This window comes from Danio rerio, chromosome 5 (genome assembly GCF_049306965.1).
Source record: "Danio rerio strain Tuebingen ecotype United States chromosome 5, GRCz12tu, whole genome shotgun sequence".
In the NCBI taxonomy this organism is placed as follows: domain Eukaryota; kingdom Metazoa; phylum Chordata; class Actinopteri; order Cypriniformes; family Danionidae; genus Danio; species Danio rerio.
In genome coordinates, this window is record NC_133180.1 from 29,477,233 (window position 1) to 29,502,625 (window position 25,393).

Below are 25,393 nucleotides of genomic sequence, written 5' to 3' on the forward strand. Positions count from 1 at the left end.
CGATTAGTGGTTCTTCTAAAAAACAATGTAGAGACTTGGGAGACACTCTTTTGTTCTTCACTAAACACCAAGCTTTTCTGACAATCTCCTATAGAGATGAACTTTAATTCAAATTTTGAACAGTCCAGGGAAGGCAAGGACCTTTCCAAAACTTATCCACCAAAAAGTTTTCCAAAACCACATCCACAAACTTGCACAAATTGTAGCCTAAAAGCTGCTTTTCTACTCTTCAAATCAATAACACATTCTCCACATTCTTCTTTTAGAAGATATAGCACAGCCTTAGGTACCCAATATAATTTATTCCAGAAAAAAAAAATCATTTTGCCTTCTATTTTCTCTAAAACTCCAGCAGGTGCGGCTCTAAACGGATCAAAGTTAATAATTAAGGCCCTTCCCCTAAAAGACATTTTTGGTAACAATTTCCTGCTTTCTAGTCCTGTCACGGTTTATGGATCTGTGTGTTCCTCCTGTATGTTATCTTGCCTTGTGTGTTGTCATGTGTGAGGGTGTGTGTTTGTTTACCTTTTGTGTTGACAGCGTGCTTTAGGATCAGCTGATGTCATCAGCTGACTTAATCATCTTCCAGCTGGTCCTTATTTGCCTGGCTATATATTTCCTCATGTGGTATGTTCTGGTTATCAGTCCGTTGTTTGTCTTGTTTCTGTATGTTGTTTTCCAGAATCCTTCGTTGTTCATTGATGTCTTCATTGTGACCCGTAACTCTCTTGTTTATAACTTTTTTGTCTCCAAGGGCCTGTTTCAGTAAGGAAGTTCAAACAACTCGGAGTTTAAACTTGAACTCTGAGTTGATTTACCGAGAGATTAAAAACTCAGAGTTTTCGGTTTCAGAACAGCTGATCTGAGTTAGGTCAATCAACTTTGAGTAGACCAAGTGTGCCGCAAGCCTACGTTTGAGTGAAGGTTTCGGCCGTTAGATCGCCCCCTGGGGGCTGGCTGCAGTACAAGTCATAAAGCCCGCCTCCTCCGTGTTAATGAAGGAGACTTGAGCCCAAATAAAAAAAAATATTACACTTGCAATAAAATGTCCCGAAAGATAGTTCTGGTCGATTAAGGCACTGGTTATTGTGCTGAAATAGGTGTAGATCCTCATTTTTTAAAACAGTTTGTTTTTAGCAGTAATTTAATGCTGGGCGTGTCATCGTGATTGACAGCTGTTATTGACAGTTTCTCAAAGCGCGGCGTCTGAGCTTCGGCAGGAGACTGAAGTAGACTGAAATGTTATTATTCGATTTCTGTGTTATTTTACCATGACAAAATGAGTTCAGCAGTAAACTATAGTTTCTGACATACATGATCCTGGTGGAACACTGTTTATTCGCTAAGTTCAGGGCTTTTTTCGGGCTTTATTAGTTTGCTGATACACGCCTAGCCACCCAGATAGCAAAACACAGTTCCGGCTAGATTCTCGCCTGCCGGAGACTTATCTCTTAGAGCTCAGACTGACTAATGTTACCTCTGCTGGACCTACTCCGGATGCCTGGACTCACTACCCAATTCCAGCCCGAGTCAATCGAGCCAGATGCGGCGGCCGAGCGAGCAGGCGCTGCCGCATGCGAGCCGGAATCAGCCCGCGACGCCGCGAGTAGGTTATGCGCTGCGGCCTGGAGCTGGCGCGATTGAATATATAAAACCCTCATATTTGTTAACGTTATTACATCCATTTGTGTTGATATGACAGCAAACGCATGCTGAGAAGTTCGGGGGGCGTAGTTGATTTTACATAAAGCGTTTGATTGGAAGCTCGACTCTGCTCATTTTCGCGGCTCCTCCTCTGGCTCCATCAGACAATCCTTCTGCGCATGTCTGGCTCCAATTTCAGCAGTCTTTTGCGACAGTTTGTGCCCGTCAAGCAGGCGTTTTGCCCTCAAGGCGTTCAATGGGAAAAAGGGCTGTCGCGTCGTCCATATTTTTTACAGTCATTGGAGTAGACCAACTCAGAGTTAAGCGCGCGCACCATCACTATAAAAAGGCATTATTAATGGAGCGCAGATATTACGAGTGATCAAGGCAACATCTTAAAAAAAGAGATCACCATTTCTTTCTCCAGCTGAATTTGATGTGCTCATGCAAAGTTATAGCAAATATGAGCATATATATTTAAAAAGAAGCAACCATCAGTGAAATGGAGAAAGTTAGCCTGGGAAAACAGCTGCTCAAGTAAATGCGTAATTTTACATTTAAAATATTTAAATATTTAAGTATAATAAACTAAGTAATGTAATGTGTGATGTTTATAATTTTTTTCTAAACTTTTATAAACGTTTATCAGTTTTAATAGATTTAATCGTGCACTTGTGTCTGCCTTTTTTACTTATCAAGTGATAGAGGTTGATATAGTACATATATTTAGTACATGTCGAAGGTCAGTGAATTAAGGGTAATTATTTATTGTTCTGTGTGTGACTAAAAGGTAGGCAATGTCTATGTTTTCATCCAAATATATTACATAAATTTATGTGCAAAACTGGAATATTGCATAAAAGATGAGTATAAAGCAGCGTTTCCATCCAACGAGTTAAAAAGAACAAAATCGTCACTTCCTAATTAACTGGTGCCAAATATCAACAGTTAAAACAGAATTTACTGTGGTAAAAGAAGCTGCGTCACTTATTTCTTTATTTAATAAATGTACTTGCGCCTCAGAAGACAATGCTGACACACAGTGAACACGTGGGGGCGTTTGAAGCCATGAGACGCAGAGACTCTTGACACGCTTCAGATGCTCGGAGGTAATTAATAATACATACTAATACTGAATCAGTTCAGGCATTTTAAAATGACTAAAACAACATTTAAAACGTGTTACAGTGTGCTCAGCCTGCTGGTTTGTCCATTCACACACATTTTCATCATCAAATGATGACCTTTTTTAATGTACATACTGTAGTTTGTTCAGTAAAAGTGTTTTCATCTTAGTTTATGTGCATATTTTCTATCGAATAAAAGTTTATCCTACTCAATTTTGCATGTGTTTTTTATGCATATTTTCAAAAGTTTTATGCGTTTCCATCAATGGTTTTTATGCATATCTCCAAAATGAGCATTAAAATAGGTGGGTGGAAACTTAAGGCTAAGGCGAGAGTTACCACTTCATCTTTAAAAAAGGGGAGGAGACCAACAGAAACTCTGAGTTTAGAGAATAAAACCTGCTTCTGACCAGGTTAGGTTCACAGAGTAAGTTACCACAGTAACTGACTCTGAGTTAAAGTTACCTCTCTTTCAGAAACAGGCTTGACTTACCCTACTTTCTTGAGTTTAACAAACCTGCCAATTTGAAACGGAAAACCCAGAGTTTCTCCCAATTCAGGGTTAAAATACTCTGAGTTTTCACTTAACCTCCTTTCTGAAACAGGCCCCAGTTCACTTCAGTGATATCCTTTGTTACATTTTTCAGTTTTATTGAACACTTGCAATTGGATCCTTTTCGTCTAGTGTCGTGACAAGTCCTCCATTAACAATTTTACTCATATTTTCCATTTTTTTGGGTTAGTTGCCTCAACCTGTATAGGTAAATGCCAAAATATTTTAAGACAGGGGTGCCTAATCCTGTTTATGGAGATCTACCTACTAGCAGATCTCAGCTGCAACCTTGATCAAACACACCTATTGCGTATAAGCAGCGTATAAGCATACAAGCAATTTTACACTATAAATTGGTAACATTTTGGAGAAGGTAAGGGTCTGTATGCATTCATGTTATTTATTTTATGTAATTGCCAATGTTACAGTAGGCCGTTTATGATTATAATTGGTCTGCAGCTATAATTAAATCCTGTTCATAAAAATGTTAATAATTACAATTATGCATAAGCATTTATCTGTATAAAGCACCTGGTTTGTGAGAAGTGCTTCTCATATGATATGTGAATGACCCATACTAATTTACTTGTACATTTCTTCAAGCAAGAAAGACATTGATTCCAACTTCGTCTAACACAGTGCCTACCAAAGGGGTACCATTTGGCAGAGGAGACAAGTCTGATAAAGGTGAACCTAACCATACTGACCCATACCACTGAGTGGAAACAATCCATTACAGAACTAATACCAAATTGTCAGTGTCTGCATCGTGTTGCAACAAAAAACTATTTATTTTGACACCCCCAAGTGGACGTGATCAACAAAAAAAGTATTTTTAATAGGTTTGAAACCTCTGTTAGACTTAAACCCAAGTTTGTTTTGTTTGTGTGACTGCAGACAGGTGGGGTTCAGAACCTTCCCCTACAGGAGGAATGTTTGAGAGACACTGATGTAGTGATAAATACATGTAACTTTGACTTTCCTCCTTTACTAAAATACTGCAAGCATACTTATTTGACTGTCTTACTCTCTTTCAAATCATTACAAAAACTGGTACAGCTGTAGGTTTTCACTCCTACCAAGAAGGATCACGTCAGGCTTGAGAGTTGATAAGTCTGGACAGATACTGTATGAACTTGCTTCGCAGAAAAGAACTGCATCAGCCCTTTACAGATACTATTTTACTTCTGACTGATATGTGCCTATATTCTGCAACAAATGTTTTTCATAGTACTGAAAATATAAATATCAAAATCTCACTTACCACTGACAATGCAGACTGACCTTGAGACTTTTGAACAGAAGCTGGGGGATCTAACTTTCATGTCCACTGTTGTAAGTTTGTATTGTTTATCGACTAGATAATTTTGTTTCTAAATAGCCTGTTTCTAAATAGCCATGCAACAGTTGACTGATTCCAATTCTGCTTTCATACATGTATATTAAAAATATATTATTTAATTATTTAACTGGTGTGTGTGTCAGTTAGTTTCATAGAGATGCAAGAGTGTGTTTTCTAAAGGTGGTTTGTCAAGCCCACTCACCTGTGTGTGTGAGGCACACTCAGAACTGCATGTTTTTAGATGGTCATGTAGTGTGGTGAGGGAGAGAAGAGGAGTCCTGGTTTTGAAAAGGATTTAAAAAGTGACTTATAGCCTCTCTGTAATGGTACCACAAGGTGGCGCTCACTCACTGAGCGGAGGCTCCTGGAGGAGATGTAGACCTTCATTCCTTAGACAAGAATGGGTGTTGTTCAATAATATTATTTATTTCAAATGTTGACTACTGTATATGTAGATGTGCAATAGTGGTTTAGATGAAGACTAGTCTATTTTTGAGCAATGGTTTGTTGTCTATTAATTTTTCACTGATAGAGATTGGTGTTCAGACCAACATATTTTCAATGTTAAACTTTTTTTTTTAAATCACCAAAGGCTATGGTGTACATTTTCAATCGTGTGTGGCACTGCTCCAATAAATACACCATGTGTGATTTTAAAATTATGATTAAATGCATGACAATGTTTTAGATCATGTTTTGTACAAATAGTTGATCATTTTATGCCAATTCAACATGCTTGACTTGTTTTTCCTTTTGACAGTTTAAGCTGCTGCTATGGTACCATGATGTTGTTTAATGATTCATCTTCTTACCACTTCACTGTTGATGTCAGCTGGCAGATAGGAGGTTGAGATGTGCAAAAGTTGTCACAGCTATCACCCTGCAGTCCGGTTGCTTCCTGAGGCCACGCAGTGCTACGCCTACCTGGATAGTATGAGGCGCGTGCACATTCGGTCTCTCTCACGTGTACTCGGTCTCTAGCATGCGCATTCGCTCTCTCTCGCGTGCATTCAGTCTCTCGGTGTTCACTTGACTTTTGTCTACTCTGGTGCCTCAAAAGATAGGAAACCACGGGAAAGGTTGCTGTTGAAAGCAAGAACGGCTCACAGCAATCTGCAGTAGATATCCAACTCCTCTCACAAGTGCCACATTCATTAAATCTAATCAGGTCAGGAATTTAGTCAAAACTAGTTGAGAGCTTGTGAATCAGAATCAGGTAGTCAAATTACAATGATGAAAATACTAATTTAGGAAGGTTTCTCCAAAAAGTTTTATAAATGAGGCCCCAGCACTAGCCTGATTGAGTTTTTTTATTTAGTAATTATTGCACGTCGTGAAAAAAGTGAAATGGTTTTATTTTCCACTCAAAAACAAATATGCATAAAAAACATGTATACAAAGTGTTTTTTGTAATGTGCAATACAACAAGCAATGAGTGCTAATCCAACCTGTCCGTAATGATGCAAAACTAGCACATGTAGATCACAAAAGGTGCTTATTATTCACAATAAATCATTTTCACAATAATAGTCGCGTTTTATTACGTATAATTTGTTTACTTACGTTGTCGTTCGCCGTTTTGCCACACCTGCTGAACACCTTGATGCTGGTTTTATGCGCATGTGTGGCGTGCAAGAACAACATCCGCCTACTCCATCCTTCTTTTCCCTCGCTTTAATGGCGGGTAACAAAAACGTTTATGGTGTATTATCGCCATCTACTGTGTAGTGTCCACCAGTGTCTACCAGAGAGAGAGAAAAAAAAAAAAACATTTTCCCTTTTCACTGCGCTAAAATGTAGGCCTAATTATGTTTTTGTTCAGTCTCCCTTAATTTAGTGGAATATTTGTAAATATGAGAAATAATATAAGGAACAAGCAAACGTTAGTTAATAATTTTATTCATTATTCACTTTGAGTTTTTATCTTGAATTCCTTTACCAAAAGTTTGAGTACATTTGAGAAATACTTGATTGAATTACTTTCTGAATCAGCCAGAACATTTAAATTAAACATTACATTCACTGCCTCAAATTAAGCCTATTTTATTTTCATTGACATCAAAATTATGCAAATATTGTAGTCCTATACTGTTCATGCTATTTTGATTTATACAGAGGTTCTGTCCTTTTTATACATTATATCTTTTTATATGCAAAATATAAATTACCCTACAATTTTTGTTTTCTCATATTTAGTAATCTGCATGAGATATAGGCGACAGTCTACCAGAAACGTACAGTATCTGTCCCTGAAATAAAAACTAAAATACAGTGAATAAAGAAATTATTTCATTCCAAAAATGTCTAAAATGGACTGATGATTGATTTCTGGGAGTTGTTCTGTAAAGGAAATGCAATTCATATGGATCTCAGATTTTTGTTCTTTAATAAAACACTTTACACTGTACAAACCCTGTCATTGTTCTTGTCCTCAGCTCAATTGAAGCTACAGATTTAATACTTTTGTTATGCTAAAAACTGTTATTTAAAAAAAAAAAAAAGAAATAGCAAGTTTAAGTTGTTATTCACACAAATTAAAAATATGCAATTATAAATACATTTTACAAATAAAAACTACTAATTCATTCATTCATTTTTTTTCCATCTAGGTCATTCATTAATCCATGGTCTCCACAGCGGAATGAACCGCCAACTTATCCAGCATATGTTTTACACAGCAGATGCCCTTCCAGCCACAACCCATCTCCACACACAATCATTCACTATGTACAATTTAGCTTACCCAATTCACCTGTACCACATGTCTTTGGACTGTGGGGGAAACCGGAGCACCTGGAGGAAACCCAAGCGAATGCAGAGAGAACATGCAAACTCCACACAGAAAAGTTAACTGATCCAGCCGAGGCTCGAACCAGTAACCTTTTTGCTGTAAAGGCTGATTTATACTTCTGCGTCAAACACCGGCGTATGCTACGGCGCTGACGCATAGCCCTTCGCCGTGGCCGTCGCCGTCACTGTCGTGCACCTCTCAAAAAATGTAAGTAACTACTGCGCCACTGCGTTATTAATATTTACCACTAATAATTAATACAAATATATTTACAATTGTCCCCATGTATCTGTCAGTCCTGTCAATTTTGCATTAAATTTCATTAAAATTCACATCAAATTCATGCAATACATCTTTAAGGCTATGACTTGGAAGTGTCATCATTTGAAAGAGGAGAGACTGACGACGACCGAGGATGCATTCTATCATTGAATTGTATGATTTTATGCTTGGTTTTGCATGTATTTTTTGAGGATGACAAGCTTAAAGGTCAGGCCCTGTCACACATAAGTGAAAATGTTCCTTTTTCGGTAGAATGTCCCAATAATAATGATGATGATGATGATGAAGGGTGGTACAGTGGCAGAGTTGGCACTGTTGCTGTCAGATGAACTAAATAGACCATAGTGTGTGAGTGTTTCCCAGCACAGAGGGTTGTATTCTCGAAATACTCAAGCAAAAAAAACAAAAAAACAAGCAAAAATAAAAACACCTGGACGACCTTCCACTTCCAGCATGACTCTTAAGCTTGCATTTGTTGGACATTTTTAAATGGTATAGTAGGATTTACAAATGAAGTTCATCTTGTCCGAAACATGGCAAATGTATAATTAGTGCAAATTGCATCTCTATACTAACCATATTCACACAATACACTCTCAGAAATAAAGGTAAGCGAGCTGTCACTGGGGTGATACCTTTTCAAAAGATACAAATTTGTACCTAAAAGGTCCATGTTAATACCTCAAGGGTACATATTAGTATATAAAAAGTACAAAAGTGTTCCTCTTAAAATTAGTAGGTATATATACTTTTGAGGTACCAATACAGACCCTTTAATATGGACCCTTATTAAGACAGTCATGACGTTTAAATTTAAATTGTGATTACTCAATTTGTCATTATTTTGTCCCCCGTCCTCAGATTTTTGGCCCGCGCGAACAGTGACAAATGTTGGCAGGTAAGCCTCACACACATAAAAAACATTTTGAAATCAACAAAGAGCAGGCACTTTTTGGTTGAGCAGATATAAATATTTATTTCCTCTTTATATATTCCATCTTTACATGCATGTCAGGCAATCTCAGTAGCTAAAAAAGGTTTAGTGGGTTCAACTAAAGACCACTGTGATTTAATTTGAGAGTTGTAGGTCATGTCAGAGTTAGCGTCCACACATTGACTGTCTAACAGAATAGACAGTTATTAGAGGAGCCACCTTTTTCATTTTAGGGGCTTAGTTTTGCCTCAACGCAACATCAAAAGACTGACGACACTGCCACAGTTTTTGACTAGAAGGTACAAGATCCAGAGGAACCTGAATGGATCCCCTAGCAGGAATGCTGCACAGTCATTGGCTACTGTTGGCAGATTTCCTGAGAAACAGCAGCGAGCGACACGCGCTCCGGAAACAAACTACATCACTGTTAATGATCCAACACAGAGGTTACTGCACACAGATCAGAGAATCCCGGCCTGTAGACAATAGCAGCAGCTATATACAGTGTGGTTAATGTCACATTATCAAATGTTTAGATTAATTTTAATTTAGCAGACTGAATAAAGTCCTATTTTATTCGCTTGGCAAACGTGTTGCGAATCTTTTAAGTCATGTAAAACTCCAAATAACATGGAATGCTTTATGGCCACGTACACAATGAAGATAAATTCGATTGTCAGTTCACCTTTACGAAAGACTTGACTCTGTACACAAACAGTTCAGTATCTCATTGGAGTGAAAACCACATTCAACACCCAAATGTAATCTTCAATTGGGTCAGCTAAATTGTCCGTAATGTGTTTGTGTGTGTGTGAATGAGTGTGTATGGATGTTTTGCAGTGATGGGTTGCAGCTGGAAGGGCATCCACTGCGTAAAACATATCCTGGATGAGTTGGCGGTTCATTCCGCTGTGGTGACCCCAGATTAATAAAGGGACTAAGCCGAAAGGAAAATGAATGAATGAATGGACTGCTTAAGTTCAAAGATGCATAATAAGCCTTGCTTTTAATATGTAATAAGCAGGGCTGCACCCAGTCAGTACCTGGATGGGAGAACACATGGGAAAGCTAGGTTGCTGCCGGATGTGGTGTTAGTGAGGCCAGCAGTGGGCACTGCAGTCTGTGTGGGTCCTAACACCCCAGTATAGTGAAGGGGACTCTATACTATCAGTGAGCGCCATCTTTCTGATAAGACGTTAAACCAAGGTCCTGACTTACTGTGGTCGTTAAAAATCCAAAAAAGGGGTTTAACCCTAGCATCCTTGCCAATTTTGCCCACTGGCCTCTGTCCACCATGGCCTCCTAACTATCCCCATATCAAAATTGGCTTCATCACACTGTCTCCTCTCCACCAATCTGCTGGTGTGTGGTGTGCGCTCTGGTGCAAAATGGCTGCTGTTGTGCCACCCAGATGGATGCTGCACACTGGTGGTGAATTAAGAGATTCCCCCCAATGTGTAAAGCGATTTGAGTGTCCAGAAAAGTGTTATATACATGTAGGGAATTATTATTATTAATAATATGTGAAGTTGGCAACACTTCACTTCTGCAAAGCAGACTTCAAAAGCAAACAAAACACCACTCCTTCATCAACGATGGTTTTTTTCATATACTTTGTAGGTCTTTGTTGTGTACTTTGGTCAAAAATAGTCAATACCAAAATAACTGACTGTTTACACCTGCTATGGTTACCCGAAACAATAATTTAGGCGATCCACTCCCATATTTAAATGTGGTTGTCACTTATAAATCTCCACAGTGTGTACATGGCCATTGATTAATAAATAGATTTGCTCATGAAAATGAGCCAAACAAGACTAAATGTGACCACACCATAATTCTGGAAATCAGCTCTTTTATATGCAGGGTTTGCAAATAAAATTCCAGTTTTATATGAGTTTTGGTTCCATAAACGAAACAGGAATGCACACTGACTCTCTTCATTATTACACAGCTTCAAATCATGCATAGTAGGACCATTCTGATTATACAGAGGCTACATAATACCATTTAGGGTTAATCTTGTGAGCACAATTATAAAAAAATATTAAAATCACCATTGGTATTTTAAAAAATACAGTCACAGACGAATCTGGTAGAAGAAAACTTAAAATATGCTAACCGTACAATTTACTCCTTCTCATCTTCCTACTGTAATATGACTAATGTTTGCAGGCAAGATATGTTCAAACTATTGATTCTATAAATAATTTTCCTTTTCCATTGCACAGTATTCACAATATACTACAGAAGACGTCATAACAGAACCTGATAAAGAATGAGTCTTGAGCTGCTGTCAACAGATCATCCAAACGTCCAGTCCTTTACGTACATCGCGAACATCACTATCGAACAGGTCCAGAAAAGAAACACGAACTGTGCATGATTATACAGGATGGGTGCAACTCTTAAATCCATGCAATGTTTTTACACATCTGCAGTTAAACTGAAAGCTACTACAGCGCAGCGTCCTGGTCCACAGAGGCTGGTTTTCAGAAAGGATGCTTGTGTACGTGTGAATCGATATTTTAAAGCGAATTATTTCTGTCAGGGTTTGCAAAGTGTTGTTTCAGCTACTGGATAGAAGCTGTAACACCTCTGTCATCTAGTATTTAACAGCGTTTAAAAAAACAAAACTCTCAAATGTCCATACGCACCATGATGCAAGTGCATGAGGAAAAGCACCCCATTGTGGATTCATGCGGCTTTTGTGCGTGAAGTAATGCGTCCTCTGAGTATTCGGGTTTAGTTATAACTTCTTTGCAGGTGAAGATGAAAGGTGGAGTCATCGAAGAGTGGATTCTTCACTTCCATTTCCCCCGTCTGCAAAGAGAACGGAACAATTGAACACTACACCCCTATGGGTAACACTGTAGGACTGTGGGTGGCATATAATATCATTGATTACACCTGCAGGAGGCGTGATGGATCACAGCAATAGGCGAGATCACGCTCATGCATGAATGCAGACAAAACTTGTTTCCACCTGATATGAGCAGGTGTTTAACTCTGTCTTTTGTGATTGCATGTCATGTTATTTGAGACTCATTGACAGTGTTGCCAGATTGGACAGTTTCCCATGACATAGGCGGGTAGAGAAAATTAGGGTGGTTTTGAAACGGCATGCCCCCAGCCCCAGACTGCTTATGATAACCGCTTATGATAGCCTCCAGATTTATGGGTGGTTGTTTTTGCATTTCGGCGGGTTTTGGGTAGCTTTTGTTAGCTACATCTGCTAGAATCTGCTAGAATAGTTTTGGGTAGCTAGAATCTGTTAGCTACTGTACATCTGGCAACACTGCTAATTAAGCCTTTATGTCACTTCAACAAGAGCACTTAGGGTGATGCTGATTGATTGCTACACATGTAACGCAGCTTATATATGCGCAGAAATGCAAGCACATTAAAATGTGGATGGCAATTGCAATTTCATCCAAATAATAATCAGTAATTTGGTATAATCTAGCAAAGTATACCTTTAAAATTGTCAAAAAATCTAAATTTAAGCTGTCTCCCTATTAAACTCTGCCATCCACTGACTCCTTTGCACACCTCATCTCTCCCTGTAACTTACACTTCCCATATTCATTGCATTGTTTAATATTGCACACTTAATATAGCACATAATCACTGCACTACACTGCACATACCCATTTGTAAATGTAAATATCCACTGCACATAGACATTTGGAAATGTGTGGTATTTGGAAATGCAGAATTGCTGAAATGAGTCTGCAGAATCTTTGCATGAAATTTAAATCACACGAGAATCGAAAAGCAATCTGACCCAATGTGTTTTTGACTACAAGCTCAAGACAGTTTACACCACTTTTACAACTGTATTTAGCATCATCCACCTGATTGACAAAAACACATCTTAATAATAGGTGTAAACAGAGCCTTTGCATAATGAAGAATTGCTCTTACTGGGGCAAGTCCAGGGCATTCATACACAGTGAAGTCTCCATCTTCATTCTCCTCATCTGAAGTGGCTCCTGAATCAGGAATCTTGGAATCACTTCGTTGTCTGCAATACAGTAGGTGTTTTTTTTGTTTTGTTATTGTTATTATTGGTCCGAAAATACGATTTAACATGACAAATTTAACATGAATGAATGAAATTTATCTGAATGAATGAAAATGTTTTTATATAAGAAATGTTTTATGTAAAGCGTAATGTATTTGGGTTAATGAAACAGTATTGACCTTATTCTAAAATGTGGAAGTGTGCTTGATTTTGCGATTCATTTGCTCATGTGAGAAATTACTAGGAAAAATAAAAGGCAGAATGTCGCTTATCCTGTAAGAAGACCCTGCTTCTTATTTATTCAAGAGAGAACATGCTTACTGAAGACAGGTCAGACCTGCCAAGCTATGAGACCCAATGGTTGGGTGAGACCGCGTGCGTGCTCGGCTGTTTGTTTACATGATTTACAGAGTTTGTTGCATGTTTTTCCCTGTGGTGCTGTCAGGCCTGATACAGCAAAGCTGTTGGTTTGTAGCAAGCATTTTTGTCAGGAGAGCTGTATGAGAATTGGAGAATGACAGACTTTGTCCTTTATCAGTTGAGTTTGTTACCATTCAGACACATCGCCTTTTTGTGCTGCCGTGTTCACCTATGTTTATAACCCTCCTGATTAGCGTCAGGGCTAATGTTTGGAATAGATACAGTAGGACTAGAGACCTGCAGCACTGCTATCCACTGTGTCTGCATTCAGACCCAGAGATTGAGGAGGAGAGAAGTCCTTCTCATTTATAGTGTTTATATGAACACAATTATCTTTATAACAATAGAACAAATTGTGGTTATGTGTATATGAAATTATGAATAACAGATGTTGCAGGGCATTAAATTACTTACTGTGTATCTCTTTGCAATTTAACTTTGTAAACTGTAAAATCATGGGTCTCCTCAAAATTTGTAACATTTTGTCAACTGACAACAGTTGCTCACTCCCTTCTTTCTCCCCTGCTCTGCCGGCTACGCCCACTCCTCCCTCTGCTCTCAGTGCTCCACACCCATCTCAGAGCTTTTATTTTTTAAATTTGGAGATAGACTTGAACCGAAAGAGGGGGGTTTCATAAACCTTTAAACTTACGTTTTTGGGTTTTTTTTTCAAAAGAATGTAGGGCATGAATAATATGTAATATTATTGTGGTTTATAATGAGCACACATGTATTAAATAAAATAAAATTGTATTTATTAAACTCTAATTATCTTATTGAGACAGAAAATGATGCTGACGACCGGTGGGAAATGTATTATATTAGGAAATTGAGTTGGAAAGAAGTTTGTTTTTAATGTTGTGTGCAGATTACTCACTTGAGCGACATCATTTGCTGCTTTTGAAGCTGAAAGTGGTACATCTGGGCACTCTGGGCAAGTTTTTTATCTCCACTCTATTAATAGAGTAACAGAAAAATGTGTGAACATATTAAATAAGCATGTCTGCAAGTCGCTTTGCTATGTATGTTATGTGCATGCTTTACTCACCATACCACTATCATAAGAATTAGGACCTATCAACCCGAATGCAGGATAATCAACTTTCTGGGCCAGGCGACATCCTCTCTGCATCCTGGCAAAAAAATGAAATGTCATCAGTATCATTTGTGTCTATTTGTTCAAGCAGGCATTTGATCAATTTCAATTTTTTAAGATTACTCTTAAAAAACAAACATAAAATTGGGGTTTTCTGGCTTCTAGTCCTTGTATTTTTAGGTGTCATTTGAGATCATTTACATGTCAAAATTTAGCTTGTTTTTTAAGTTTCCTATACTTAACAAGACTGTATTTATTTAATCTAAAATCAGCTAAAGAAAGCTTGGTCTGTCAGGATTCTGCCACTTAGATCTTGTTAATTCTTGTTTTGGTGGCAGAGTCCAGACACTAGTCCTGTCTTTTCTAGTATGTTGTGCTCGGCTCGAGTATTCTCAGGCCAAGTACTCATTTTCTGTCATTGTATTCATCTTTGTACGAGAGCCGTCTCTGCTGAGCTCAGGCCGTGCCACTCCCGCTTGACGCAGACATGCAGGGTCTGGGCATGCTCGGGATGCACACTCTCATCCTGGTGTTTGTGTTTGTTCTGTCTGCAGTGTGCTGTTTAATTCTCAGTATCTCAGTCTAGTTGGTTTCGGTTTCGTTTGGTCATGGGATGGAACATGCACTCGTGCTCTTGTGTCTTCAGTTCAGTCTTCTGTTGGTGTGGTGTTAGCACGTGGTTCATGGTTACATAAGTGTTGTGTTTCATGTGAACATATGGTTAATGAGTTCTCTCATTTACGTTCAATACCACATATAAATAGTGGCCACTTGAAGTAAACTAAGTTACATACAGTTGAAGTCCGAATTATTAGCCCCCTTTTGATTTTTTTTCTTTTTTAAATATTTCACAAATTATGTTAAACAGACCAAAGAACCTTTCACAGTGTGTCTGATAATATTTTTTTCTTCTGGAGAAAGTCTTATTTGTTTTATTTCGGCAAGAATAAAAGCAGTTTTACATTTTTTAAAAACTATTTTTGGAACAAAATTATTATCCCCTTTAAGTTATATATTTTTTTCTATAGTCTACAGAACAAACCATTGTTATACAATAACTTGCCTAATTACCCTAACCTGCCTAGTTAACCTAATTAACCTAGTTAAGGCCTTAAATGTCACTGTAAGCTGTATAGAAGTGTCTTGAAAAATATCTAGTAAAGTATTATTTACTGTCATCATCGCAGAGGTAAAATAAATCAGTTATTAGAAATGAGTTATTCAAACTATTATGTTTAGAAATGTGTTAAAAAAAACTTCTCTCGGTAAAACAGAAATTGGGAAAAAATAAACAGGGGGGCTAATAATTCTGACTTCAACTGTATATAATAAATTTCATTTGCTGCTATGTATTTTTTTATATTTCATCTGAAGGCTCACTGCTGGTCGCACTGATATATTTTATATTTTGCTTACTGTATATTTTAAACTAGTGGTCACCAAACTTGTTCCTAGAGGGCCAGTGACCTGCAAATTTTAGCTCCAACCCTAATCAAACACACCTGAACAAGCTAATCAAGGTCTTACTAGGTATACTTGAAACATTTAGGCAGGTGTGTTGAGGCAAGATGGCGCTAAACCCTGTAGGGACACCGGCCCTCCAGGACCAGGATTGGAGACCCTTGTTTTAAACCTTTATTTTTTATGACAGTTGTTCTCTGTAATAATCTTATAAATAACATTATCTCTCAGCCCTAAAAGTTACATTTAACATAACCTTATAGAAAAACATTTATTTTTATCAAACATTTCTGCTGCTCCATATTCTTACAAATGCATCTCATATATTTTCAGGATTTGTTAATTGGTTGTATAAAATTTATATACATTTTTTGACTTCAAAATTAGTGTACGGTATATGCTATGATATGTGAAATCTCACCTGACCCAACAGACTCCAGTCAACACCATGGCCACTGATCCCACCATGAGAAACACACCTAAAAATACTGAAATAGAAAAAATAATGAGACTCAATGAAAAGAAAAATACTTAATTGACAAAAAACTCAAACATCTTCTGTAACTCACTGATAAAGGAGTGGTCCTCAGAGGGGTACGGGATGATGAAGGGAGCACTGTGCACCGCAGAGATGAATGGGGTGTTTGAGGTCGGGCTGGTGGAACTAATCAGGCCTCTGGTTGGAGGCTGAATGGAAGTAGCAGCAGTTGGAGGAGCTTTATAATGACTGCTCGACCCTGATTTATTCTCAGGGGCTTTAGAAGCAGCTGGAGATGGGGCTGAAGAACACAAGAACAACAACAAAAAAAAGAGTGAGAGACTGTCAGTTTGAACGAGAAATACTGATTTAGTTGTTTATGGAAGACAAGTATTGAACGGCAAATTATCAGAGCACTTGAAAAGAACTCTACATGAGGCTATCCTCTGGTTTCAACCTGGAATAGTGTGTTATTTAAAGTCATGTTTACAGTCAGTCACAGTGACAGCATAGGAGTACCTATTTTTACCAGTTCCGAAAAAGTAAGTCATGCAGGTTTGAAACAGAATAAGAGTGACAGAAATGTGGATTTATTTTCTTCAGTGGTGGAATCTGCATGTTTTACCTGAGTGCTTCATCTCAGATTCTCTGTGTTTGCTGATGATGGAGGACAGTATGTCTATCTCTTCATCCAGCTCTGGGAGATGGCTGACTTTGGCTGCTTAGAGAACAAAGAGAGACACATGAGAGTGGCAAATAAAAGAGATTAAATATTTTAGTTATATGTTAAATGTTTCTCTTTTGTTTAGAAATGCTGTATGTTTGTATGTTTTATCTAACGTACATCAAACACAGTAATACCGTGAAACATTATTATTAGTAAAAACATCTGCAGTGCTTCCCACAGGTTTGAAATTGACTTACAGTGGTAGCTGGATTGAAACACACCTTTTACCCACAGCACATGAACAGTTAGCTATATGTGACAAACAAAACGTCATTTGATTTTTAACAAAATTTTTTTTTTTAATTGTGTTTTAAACTTTTTCTTTTCAATAATTTAAAGTAAAATAAAATCCACCATTTATCTTTTATGCTATTTAAGAGCCATGTGCACGTAAAAGATTTGTAATATATTGACATCATCAAATTAATAAAAAATACAGCAAATGAGAAATAAATGACAGACAAAAGGAACAAAACCAAACAATATCTGTGGGAATAAATCCCACTTCTAATGGTGTACAAATATTCTGCAGCCAATTTAGATGTCATTTCGCCCTCTCAGAGAATTTAGTAAAGTTTTTAAATGCAACTCCCTCGCGGCTGTGCACATAAAATTTACAGTTAAAAAAACAAATGTAGAACCAAATCCCGCATATGTTAGTAGATTTAGAAACCCTGGATGGTCTCGATGGGTCTGCAGAGCACGTGAAACAGACAGTGTGTGGGAGTGTTGACTAGGGTTGGATTGATTGACGTTGCCACCGCCCATTGCCGATGACTGATAGACATCACGATGCTGAGCTGTTGCAGCAGCAACTCGGTCGCAAAAAATACATACTTAGGCCCCGTTTACAGTAATATGCTTTAGTTTTAAAATGGCATTTTAGAACGAAAACTATCCACGTCCACACTGGCATTTCTGAATAGATCTCCTTCCACACTATACCGCTGAAAACACACATAACATGACCCTACACACACAGACACACTGGCATGCGCTGCAGCATATGCGCACGTCTGAGCTCCAGGCAGAAACAGGCCTTGCTTGTGCCCGCAGCTTGATGACGTAGTTGTAGGTCCAAACGTAGTTGACAATTACCTACACCACCCCCTACCCTAAACCCAACCGTCACAGTAGCAAAAGTGTTACCTTAGTGGGCGGTACAAGGTCCGCTACATAGTTGACAATCGCCTATGTCAGCAATCTGCAGGCTGCAGCGAGGACATTGAGTTGATTCTTTGAGCATAAAACATCAGTGTGCAGTGCACGTTGGACAGTTTATCAAAGATGTACCACTGGAACTCCTCTCACTTTAGTTGTTAAACGGAATATTTATATTGACATATTGACAACTCTTCGGTCTTTTGAATCTATCAGGTAATGTGTTACAGCGTCAGCACACTGCTTCACTCTTTCGCTTTCTCACTTGTACTTAGTAATTTTAACAAACAAGTTTGTTGACGCCATTATAATGACCAAGGTCACTCTGCCTATTCATGCAAGAGTCCCGCAAAAAAAGTGATTGACAGCTGGTAATTTGTGTGTAACTTTATTTATTTATGATTTGGTTATGGGTAAAACAAAGGCCATGCGGGTCAGGTAGTTGCTAAAGATAATTAATTTGTTATCAATTAAACATTTTTCATAATTAATTAATACACTGTTGACTACGACGACGGTGCCATTAGACATGCCAAATTGATCAACATCACCCAATCCTAGTGTTGACAGTTCACACAGAATGAGCAGTATGAAACGGGTAAAGGAGAGAAGATTTTCCACTACTTAATCACTCAGGGATGTTTTTTTATATTGGGTAGATAAAAAAGTGTAAAAGGGTGAAAATTACAGTTAAAAAAATGTGTCACTAAATATAGCCTACTTGGCAACCGTATATACATGGGCAATATACATGGGTGGCCTTCCAAAGTAAAGTCTTTGTGTCTATGTATGTACATTTATTTATTTATTTATTTATTTATTTATTTATTTATTTATTTATTTATTTATTTATTTATTTATATCTATATATCTATATATAGCTAAAAATGAGAATTTACTCCTGTTTTGACAAAGCAGACTTTTACGTCACTTACTACTGTAGTCTTTCAGAAATAATTCTGAAATGTAAATTTGGTGCAAAAGAAACGTAAAATGTAAACTATAAACTAAAGCTAACTGTAAGTTTTTAATAAACAAAACTAAATTATAAATTGAAAACAAAATATAGTTTATAGACCATTTTAAATAATGCAAACAAAAACAAAGGTCCCAGCATATTTCACGTTTTAGATTTTTAACTTCTTTAGCTCCCGAGGAAAAAACAAAACAAAAAAAAACACATATTCATCTCATAATGTTATGAGAGCTGTTTTAACATTAAGTAATGATTGAATTGTCTCTTGTTACAGTTATGAAATAGTTTAATAACAAGCAGGAAATAATCATGGGCTAATGACATGATCACATTGAAATGGTCTATAACAATAAACAGATCAACACATTAGTATAAATAATCTAATAATATTAGTTATGACATGGACACAAAATGCTCGCTGAAGTGTTTAAGAGCTTGTATAACACTTTAGTCTAAGCACTGCAGAAACGAAGCGTGCATTTATGCATGTGGATGTGTTGCAGTGTGTACGTGGATGTGTTCACTGGGTTTGTGGTGTGCTGCTGCTCTGTGTATGTGGGCAGTGGAGCGTACAGACGGGCAGAGAGAGATCAGAGGAGGAGCTCTACAGATTTATGAATGAAACCCGTCACCACTGCAACCACTGCAAAAGTGCCGAGAGCAAGAACAAAGAGAGAGAGAGAGAGAGAGAGAGAATGTGTACGTGTGTGCCAAACAGACAAAGATGCTTCAGCTATTTAACTATGAAAGTTCTATTTTTATCTGTGCGCGCTAAATTTATTTAGTGTCAGATCTTTTTCCACTCCAAATAACACAAAAAGAGGATACAATTTTTTAGGCACACATATTTGTTTAGTGACCTTGAAATTTTGTTCAAATCTGGACTGGGTAAACTGTGTTTTAATTTGCATGTTTTATTTTGTATACTTGCATAATGACATGTATAAATTTGCATATAATTAAGCAAACATTTAAAAAGCTAAAATATTTTTCTGTGTGGATGTTTCACTCATAATCAATCACTTTCTTTTAGCAGAAATCCGTTGAATGTTACATTTTATGTTTACAGCGAATCATAAAATGAACCAATGAAACATAACTGAAGAAATACGTCATTAAAGAGCAATTTAAAAGCAATTTAGACATCTTAAATACACTGTGGCTCATTTACTAAATGTATTTGTGTGTATAATGTTTTGGACGTTTTCACATAGGACTAATGAGTCATCAATAATTGATTCCTAATGGGTCTTATTCGCTAATAATTGCACACATGTGTTCATCGTAATGTGAAAAGGTTCTGCCAAATGTGTGCTATGCCTCTGTAATGTTGTTGTGTCCAGGCTCCTGACGCAGCACTGACCCACAGTTTGTGATTTGCATAATGCTTGCCCTAGTCATCTCCATATAAGGGCTTCCTGCTCAACCTCTCTTGCATAGGCATTCGTCATTCTCTAAACATCCCTGCACTCTTGAGATCAACTGTGGTAAAAGCTTTTGAGTAAAGTCAAGTGTCTGTAATTCAACTGAAACACAAATGTGCTTTTTTAAAAACGGTCTTGGAAGCACCCATCCTAGATCAAGCTGTTATACACACTATTAATATTCAGATTTGAATAATTTCAAATGATTTGACATTACACAGAATGATTCAAATATATTAAAAATAAGCGAGCATGCTACATTTTATTTATATCCGTTTCAAAATCTATTTCTTTGCAATTATTTTTAGAGCCTCAAATAGAGTCTTTTAAAATGTCATCAAATGATTTTTGTTTATAAATGTGCCTCACAAGATTTGTTTGTATATTATCTATTGTTTCACTGAATGACATTTAGTAGCTGCCTTTTGTAGGTCAAGGAATAAATGTATGATTAAGATGGGTATGATTGTCTTTTGAACAGGGCAAATAATAAACAGAGCATGAGCTAACTTATGGGGGAAACATTTCAGGTATACTACAGATTTTTGTTTAATTCTTGAAAAATATATAGGCAGTTCATTCTGCTGTTATGAATGAACCAATCTAAACAATAATATACAGACACATCTCCAAAGCTGTTGTACCTGCCATTTGTACATTACATTAAACATACCATATTGTATGTATGAAAGTTTTTACTTTATTAGGTACACCTGTCCAACTGCTCGTTAACGCAAATATCTAATCAGCCAATCACATGGCAGGAACTCAATGCATTTAGGCATCTATACATGGTCAAAACCATCTGCTGCAGTTTAAACCAACCAAGTCCAACCTTGAGGTGGATGGGCTACAGCAGCAGAAGACCACACCGGGTGCTGCTCCAGTCAGCTAAGAACAGGAAACTGAGGCTACAATTCACACAGGCACCAAAATTGAACAATAGAAGAATGGAAAAACATGGCCTGGTCTATTGAGTCTCGATTTCTGCTGCAAAATTCAGATGATAGGGTCAAAATTTGGTGTCAACAACATGAAAGCATGGATCCATCCTGCCTTGTCTCAACGGTTCAGGCTGGTGGTGGTGTAATGCTGAGGGGGATATTTTCTTGGCACACTTTGGGCCTATTAGTACCAATTGAGTATTGTGTCAATGCCGCCGTCTACCTGAGTATTGTTGCTGACCATCCCTTTATGACCACAGTGTACCCATCTTCTGATGGCTTCCAGCTGAATAACGCGCAATGTCATAAAGAGCAAATCATCTCAGACTGGTTTCTTGAACATGACAATGAGTTTACTGTACTTAAATGGCCTCCACAGTCACCAGATCTCAATCCAATAGAGCACTTTTGGGATGTGTTGGAACAGGAGATTTGCATCATGGATGTGCAGCCAACAAATCTGCAGCATCTCTGAGGAATATTTTCAGTATCTTGTTAAATCAATGCCACAGGATTTAGGCAGTTCTGAAGGCAAAAGTGGGTCCAGCCCAGTACTAGTAAGGTGTAACTAATAAAGTGGCCGGGGAGTCTATATACATATATATATATATATGGGCTGTAAAGAGTGAGAGGACCTTTACTGCAGTTCTATCCATATCAATATACAGAAAACTAAATTTAAAAATGATGCCAAAACGCTTTGACAACATCCTGAGAGCAAGAATATAACGAAGTTTAATTTAGTTTTAAACTAAATAAGCCACTATAAACACACATATGTTCATCTTTACCTCAGTCTAATATAAAAAACAGTATATTTACATTTACACAAAATGAGCAGCTGTGTCAGTCATAACACAAAAAACATGTGAAAAATTTGTGAGACCTTGAAAATCTTCTAAATAAAAAAAAATGAAGTAAGAAAAAGAAATTGTGAGAAGAAAAGGGCACTGTTCATTCTCCAGCCTGTTGAATGCTATTGATCAAATGTCGACAACAGCACTGGCTTCCTAAGGCAGAGCTGAAAAATGACCAATCAATAAATCTCAAGGCTCTAGTCAAAAAGAACAGGTTTTTTTCAGCTACAAACTGCAAGCGGTAATCTAAAATGAAACGCTTGAGGATATTCACATCTAAAGGACTGCTTGCAGGTATATGGCTCAAGTTAAGTGGGTTTTCGCCAGTGTAAGTCAATCGCTAGCACTGCAGTGTAGAAAGAGAGTGGCTGAATTATTTCATTAGCCCTCCTCCCTCCTGTTGCATCTGCAGCAGTGTGTGGGTGGAAGACGAGAGGGCTGTAAAGAGCGAGAGGTCCTTCACTGCAGTTCAATGCGTATATACTGAAGGCTAATGAGGGGGAACCCTAACAATGCTTACACTTGAAGGACATTCTTAAATTATACATCAGATCAACATCAACAGGAAGTTGTATTCAATGCTAATACAAAGACATTTGGCAACACAGAAAGTAACGTATCTTGTGCAGTAATGTATGAAAAAAAAAAGACTGCATAATGGTTTATATTACTATGGTACATTAGTAAATAAAAAAACTAAATCAACAATTTACTGAAGCACTGGATGAAAACTGCTCTATCTTTAACCACCTAGGGTTACATTTACTGGGGAGGGGGGTACTTTTACGTGATAGGACCATAAAATACTCTGTGTTAATACTTGGTCGGATTGATAAGGCAAACTCAGATTTGAAAACTGTAAAGGGTTTAGTTTTATTTTTATATATTCAGAAGTACTACAAAACAGTATGTTTTTGTTAAAGTAATGAAACAGACAAGGAGTGCTTTCTCTATTTCGAGTGCTTTTCTTTCTTGTCCACATTACTGACAAATGTGTGACGTTTTAAAAATATTGCCTCACATTAATGAGAAATTTATTTTTGAAATATTTGCATAAAGCCTGACATGTACACTTTTAAATGTTCTATGCTTCAATCAGTATGACTGTATGAAGGCTTTCTGGCTTGATTTCTAATGGATTACTTTGTTGTATGTAAATTGTTGCTGTAGTCATAGTTTTCTTTGAGCAATTCCAAGTCCTGCTGTGCTATAGAGCGCCTCTAGTTTCATTAAGTTACATTACATTTGTCCTAAGTCATTGTTGACACACAACTTTGCCCTGAGCTTGTACTAAAGATTGTGTATTGCGGATCTTTTAGCAAAATGTTTTTCAATCTGTGGCTTGATTGATGTCTGTTTGCTTAAGAGTTATAAGAATATAGATTGTGATGTATAAACAGTGCACTAATACTAACAATAGAGTTAGGGTTAGGGCTGGGCAATTAATCGAAAAGTAATCAAAATCGTTTGTCAGAACCTATTATCGATCTCATTTTTCCAAATACATTTTTTCAAAATTTTTCCCTATACCGCGTGTGGAGTCACATGACCCTGCTCTGTAGAAGGCTGATTTATACTTCTGCGTCAAACTCATGGGTATGGTCCGGCGCAGCCTTCGCACGGTTGCATACCCACACACCTCTCAAAAAATGTAACTACACGTTGCACGTTTGTACTACATTGACGATGATTGGAAGCTGCACCAGAAAAGCTTTGAGAAAATGTTTTATACAATATTAATAAAATTATTGAGTATAATTATTATTTACACTAGAAAATATGTTTACAGAAGATGCAAGAAATGCACAGTTTAAAATATTATCCACTTTTAATATGAAAAACAATAATAATAATTTATTTTGTTTCTAAAGGGGCAAGTTATTTCTTTTCACTTCTTATAAGAAAAAGTTTGTTTTGGGCAATGTGTGTTTTAAATTCAGTTGATCATGGTTGAAGTAAATAATCATAGATAGTAGATAGTATGCGTTTCCTTTAATTATTTTAAAATCAAGTAATACACGCTTTATTCAAAAATCTCTCTTGTAATATGTGAGCATATTTACTGTACAAGACTTGTCTGTGAACTATGAGAGCAAAATAAATAAATAAATAAATAAATAAATGAATAAATAAATAAATAAACAAGGCAATGCAGTGGCGCAGTAGGTAGTGCTGTCGCCTCACAGCAAGAAGGTCGCTGAGTAGCTGGTTCGATCTTCGGCTTAGTTGCCGTTTCTGTGTGGAGTGCATGTTCTCCCTGCATTCGCGTTGGTTTTCTCCGGGTGCTCCGGTTTCCCCCACAGTCCAAAGACATGCAGTACAGGTGAATTGGGTAGGCTAAATTGTCTGTAGTGTATGAGTGTGTTTGGATGTTTCCCAGAGATGGGTTGCGGCTGGAAGGGCATCCCCTGCATAAAAATGTGCTGATAAGGTTGCGATTCATTCCGCTGTGGCGACCCCAGATTAATAAAGGGACTAAGTCGACAAGAAAATGAATGAATAAACGTATGGGTCAAAAACAATGGGTAAAAAAAACAAAAAAACACACATGTAGTTACAAACATAAATCATATGACATAACAATAAACAGTTTACTAACACCACTGACATTCAGTTCACTATTTTATGGCAAGCTAAAAATGAGTGACTTAGTGTAATCTTTAAGAAGAGCCCATAGTTACTGTAGCTCTTCTTTCTGGCTGACTAGAGATCACTTTGCTTCTGTCTCCCGCTATCCTGATCCATCTGTGCAATTTCACTGTCTCAAGATCTCTTTTGATCAGGCTCAATATCAGATTTACTCATGGTTTTTAAAAACATATATGCTTGACTGCCTCTGGTATTTTGAAAATACGAATATTATTCCGGTAAGTCACCATGCCATTATTTATTTTCGCTGCTCGCTGTGCACAAAACAATAATAATGACCCTAATAAGACTATTGTAAACATAAGAAAGATAATTGATTGGTTGAAAGAGACTAACTTTATCTGTGTGATTGCACACACAATCCACACAGCTTTGCTCGCTGTTTTTCTCTCAGACTCATTCACATTTTTTTCTCTCTCACACACACATGCAAGTATTCACCAAGCAAAAGTCAATGCCAGATCAATTAAAATAAATAGCAGAACCCAAAACAAAAATAT

At 37.3% G+C, this 25,393-nt stretch overlaps 1 protein-coding gene across 4 annotated transcripts in view; it reads right to left on the reverse strand.

Moving 5' to 3' along the window:
- Nucleotides 1–10,509: 10,509 nt before the first annotated feature.
- npdc1b (neural proliferation, differentiation and control, 1b) overlaps nucleotides 10,510–25,393 on the reverse strand; it is a 42,997-nt gene continuing 28,113 nt past the window's right edge. Inside the window, exons 3-9 of one of the 4 annotated variants that reach the window (XM_005171947.6) lie at nucleotides 16,781–16,873; nucleotides 16,247–16,456; nucleotides 16,099–16,165; nucleotides 14,169–14,253; nucleotides 13,998–14,074; nucleotides 12,601–12,700; nucleotides 10,510–11,496 (exon numbers count right to left, since the gene is read on the reverse strand). In XM_005171947.6, coding sequence (XP_005172004.3) covers nucleotides 11,419–11,496; nucleotides 12,601–12,700; nucleotides 13,998–14,074; nucleotides 14,169–14,253; nucleotides 16,099–16,165; nucleotides 16,247–16,456; nucleotides 16,781–16,873 — 710 coding nt within the window. In that variant the 3' untranslated portion in view covers nucleotides 10,510–11,418. Of the gene's footprint in view, nucleotides 11,497–12,600; nucleotides 12,701–13,997; nucleotides 14,075–14,168; nucleotides 14,254–15,057; nucleotides 15,684–15,716; nucleotides 16,166–16,246; nucleotides 16,457–16,780; nucleotides 16,877–25,393 lie in introns of those variants that run through there. The other 3 variants (XM_021474023.3, XR_012406886.1, XR_012406885.1) reach the window with 3 other exon arrangements.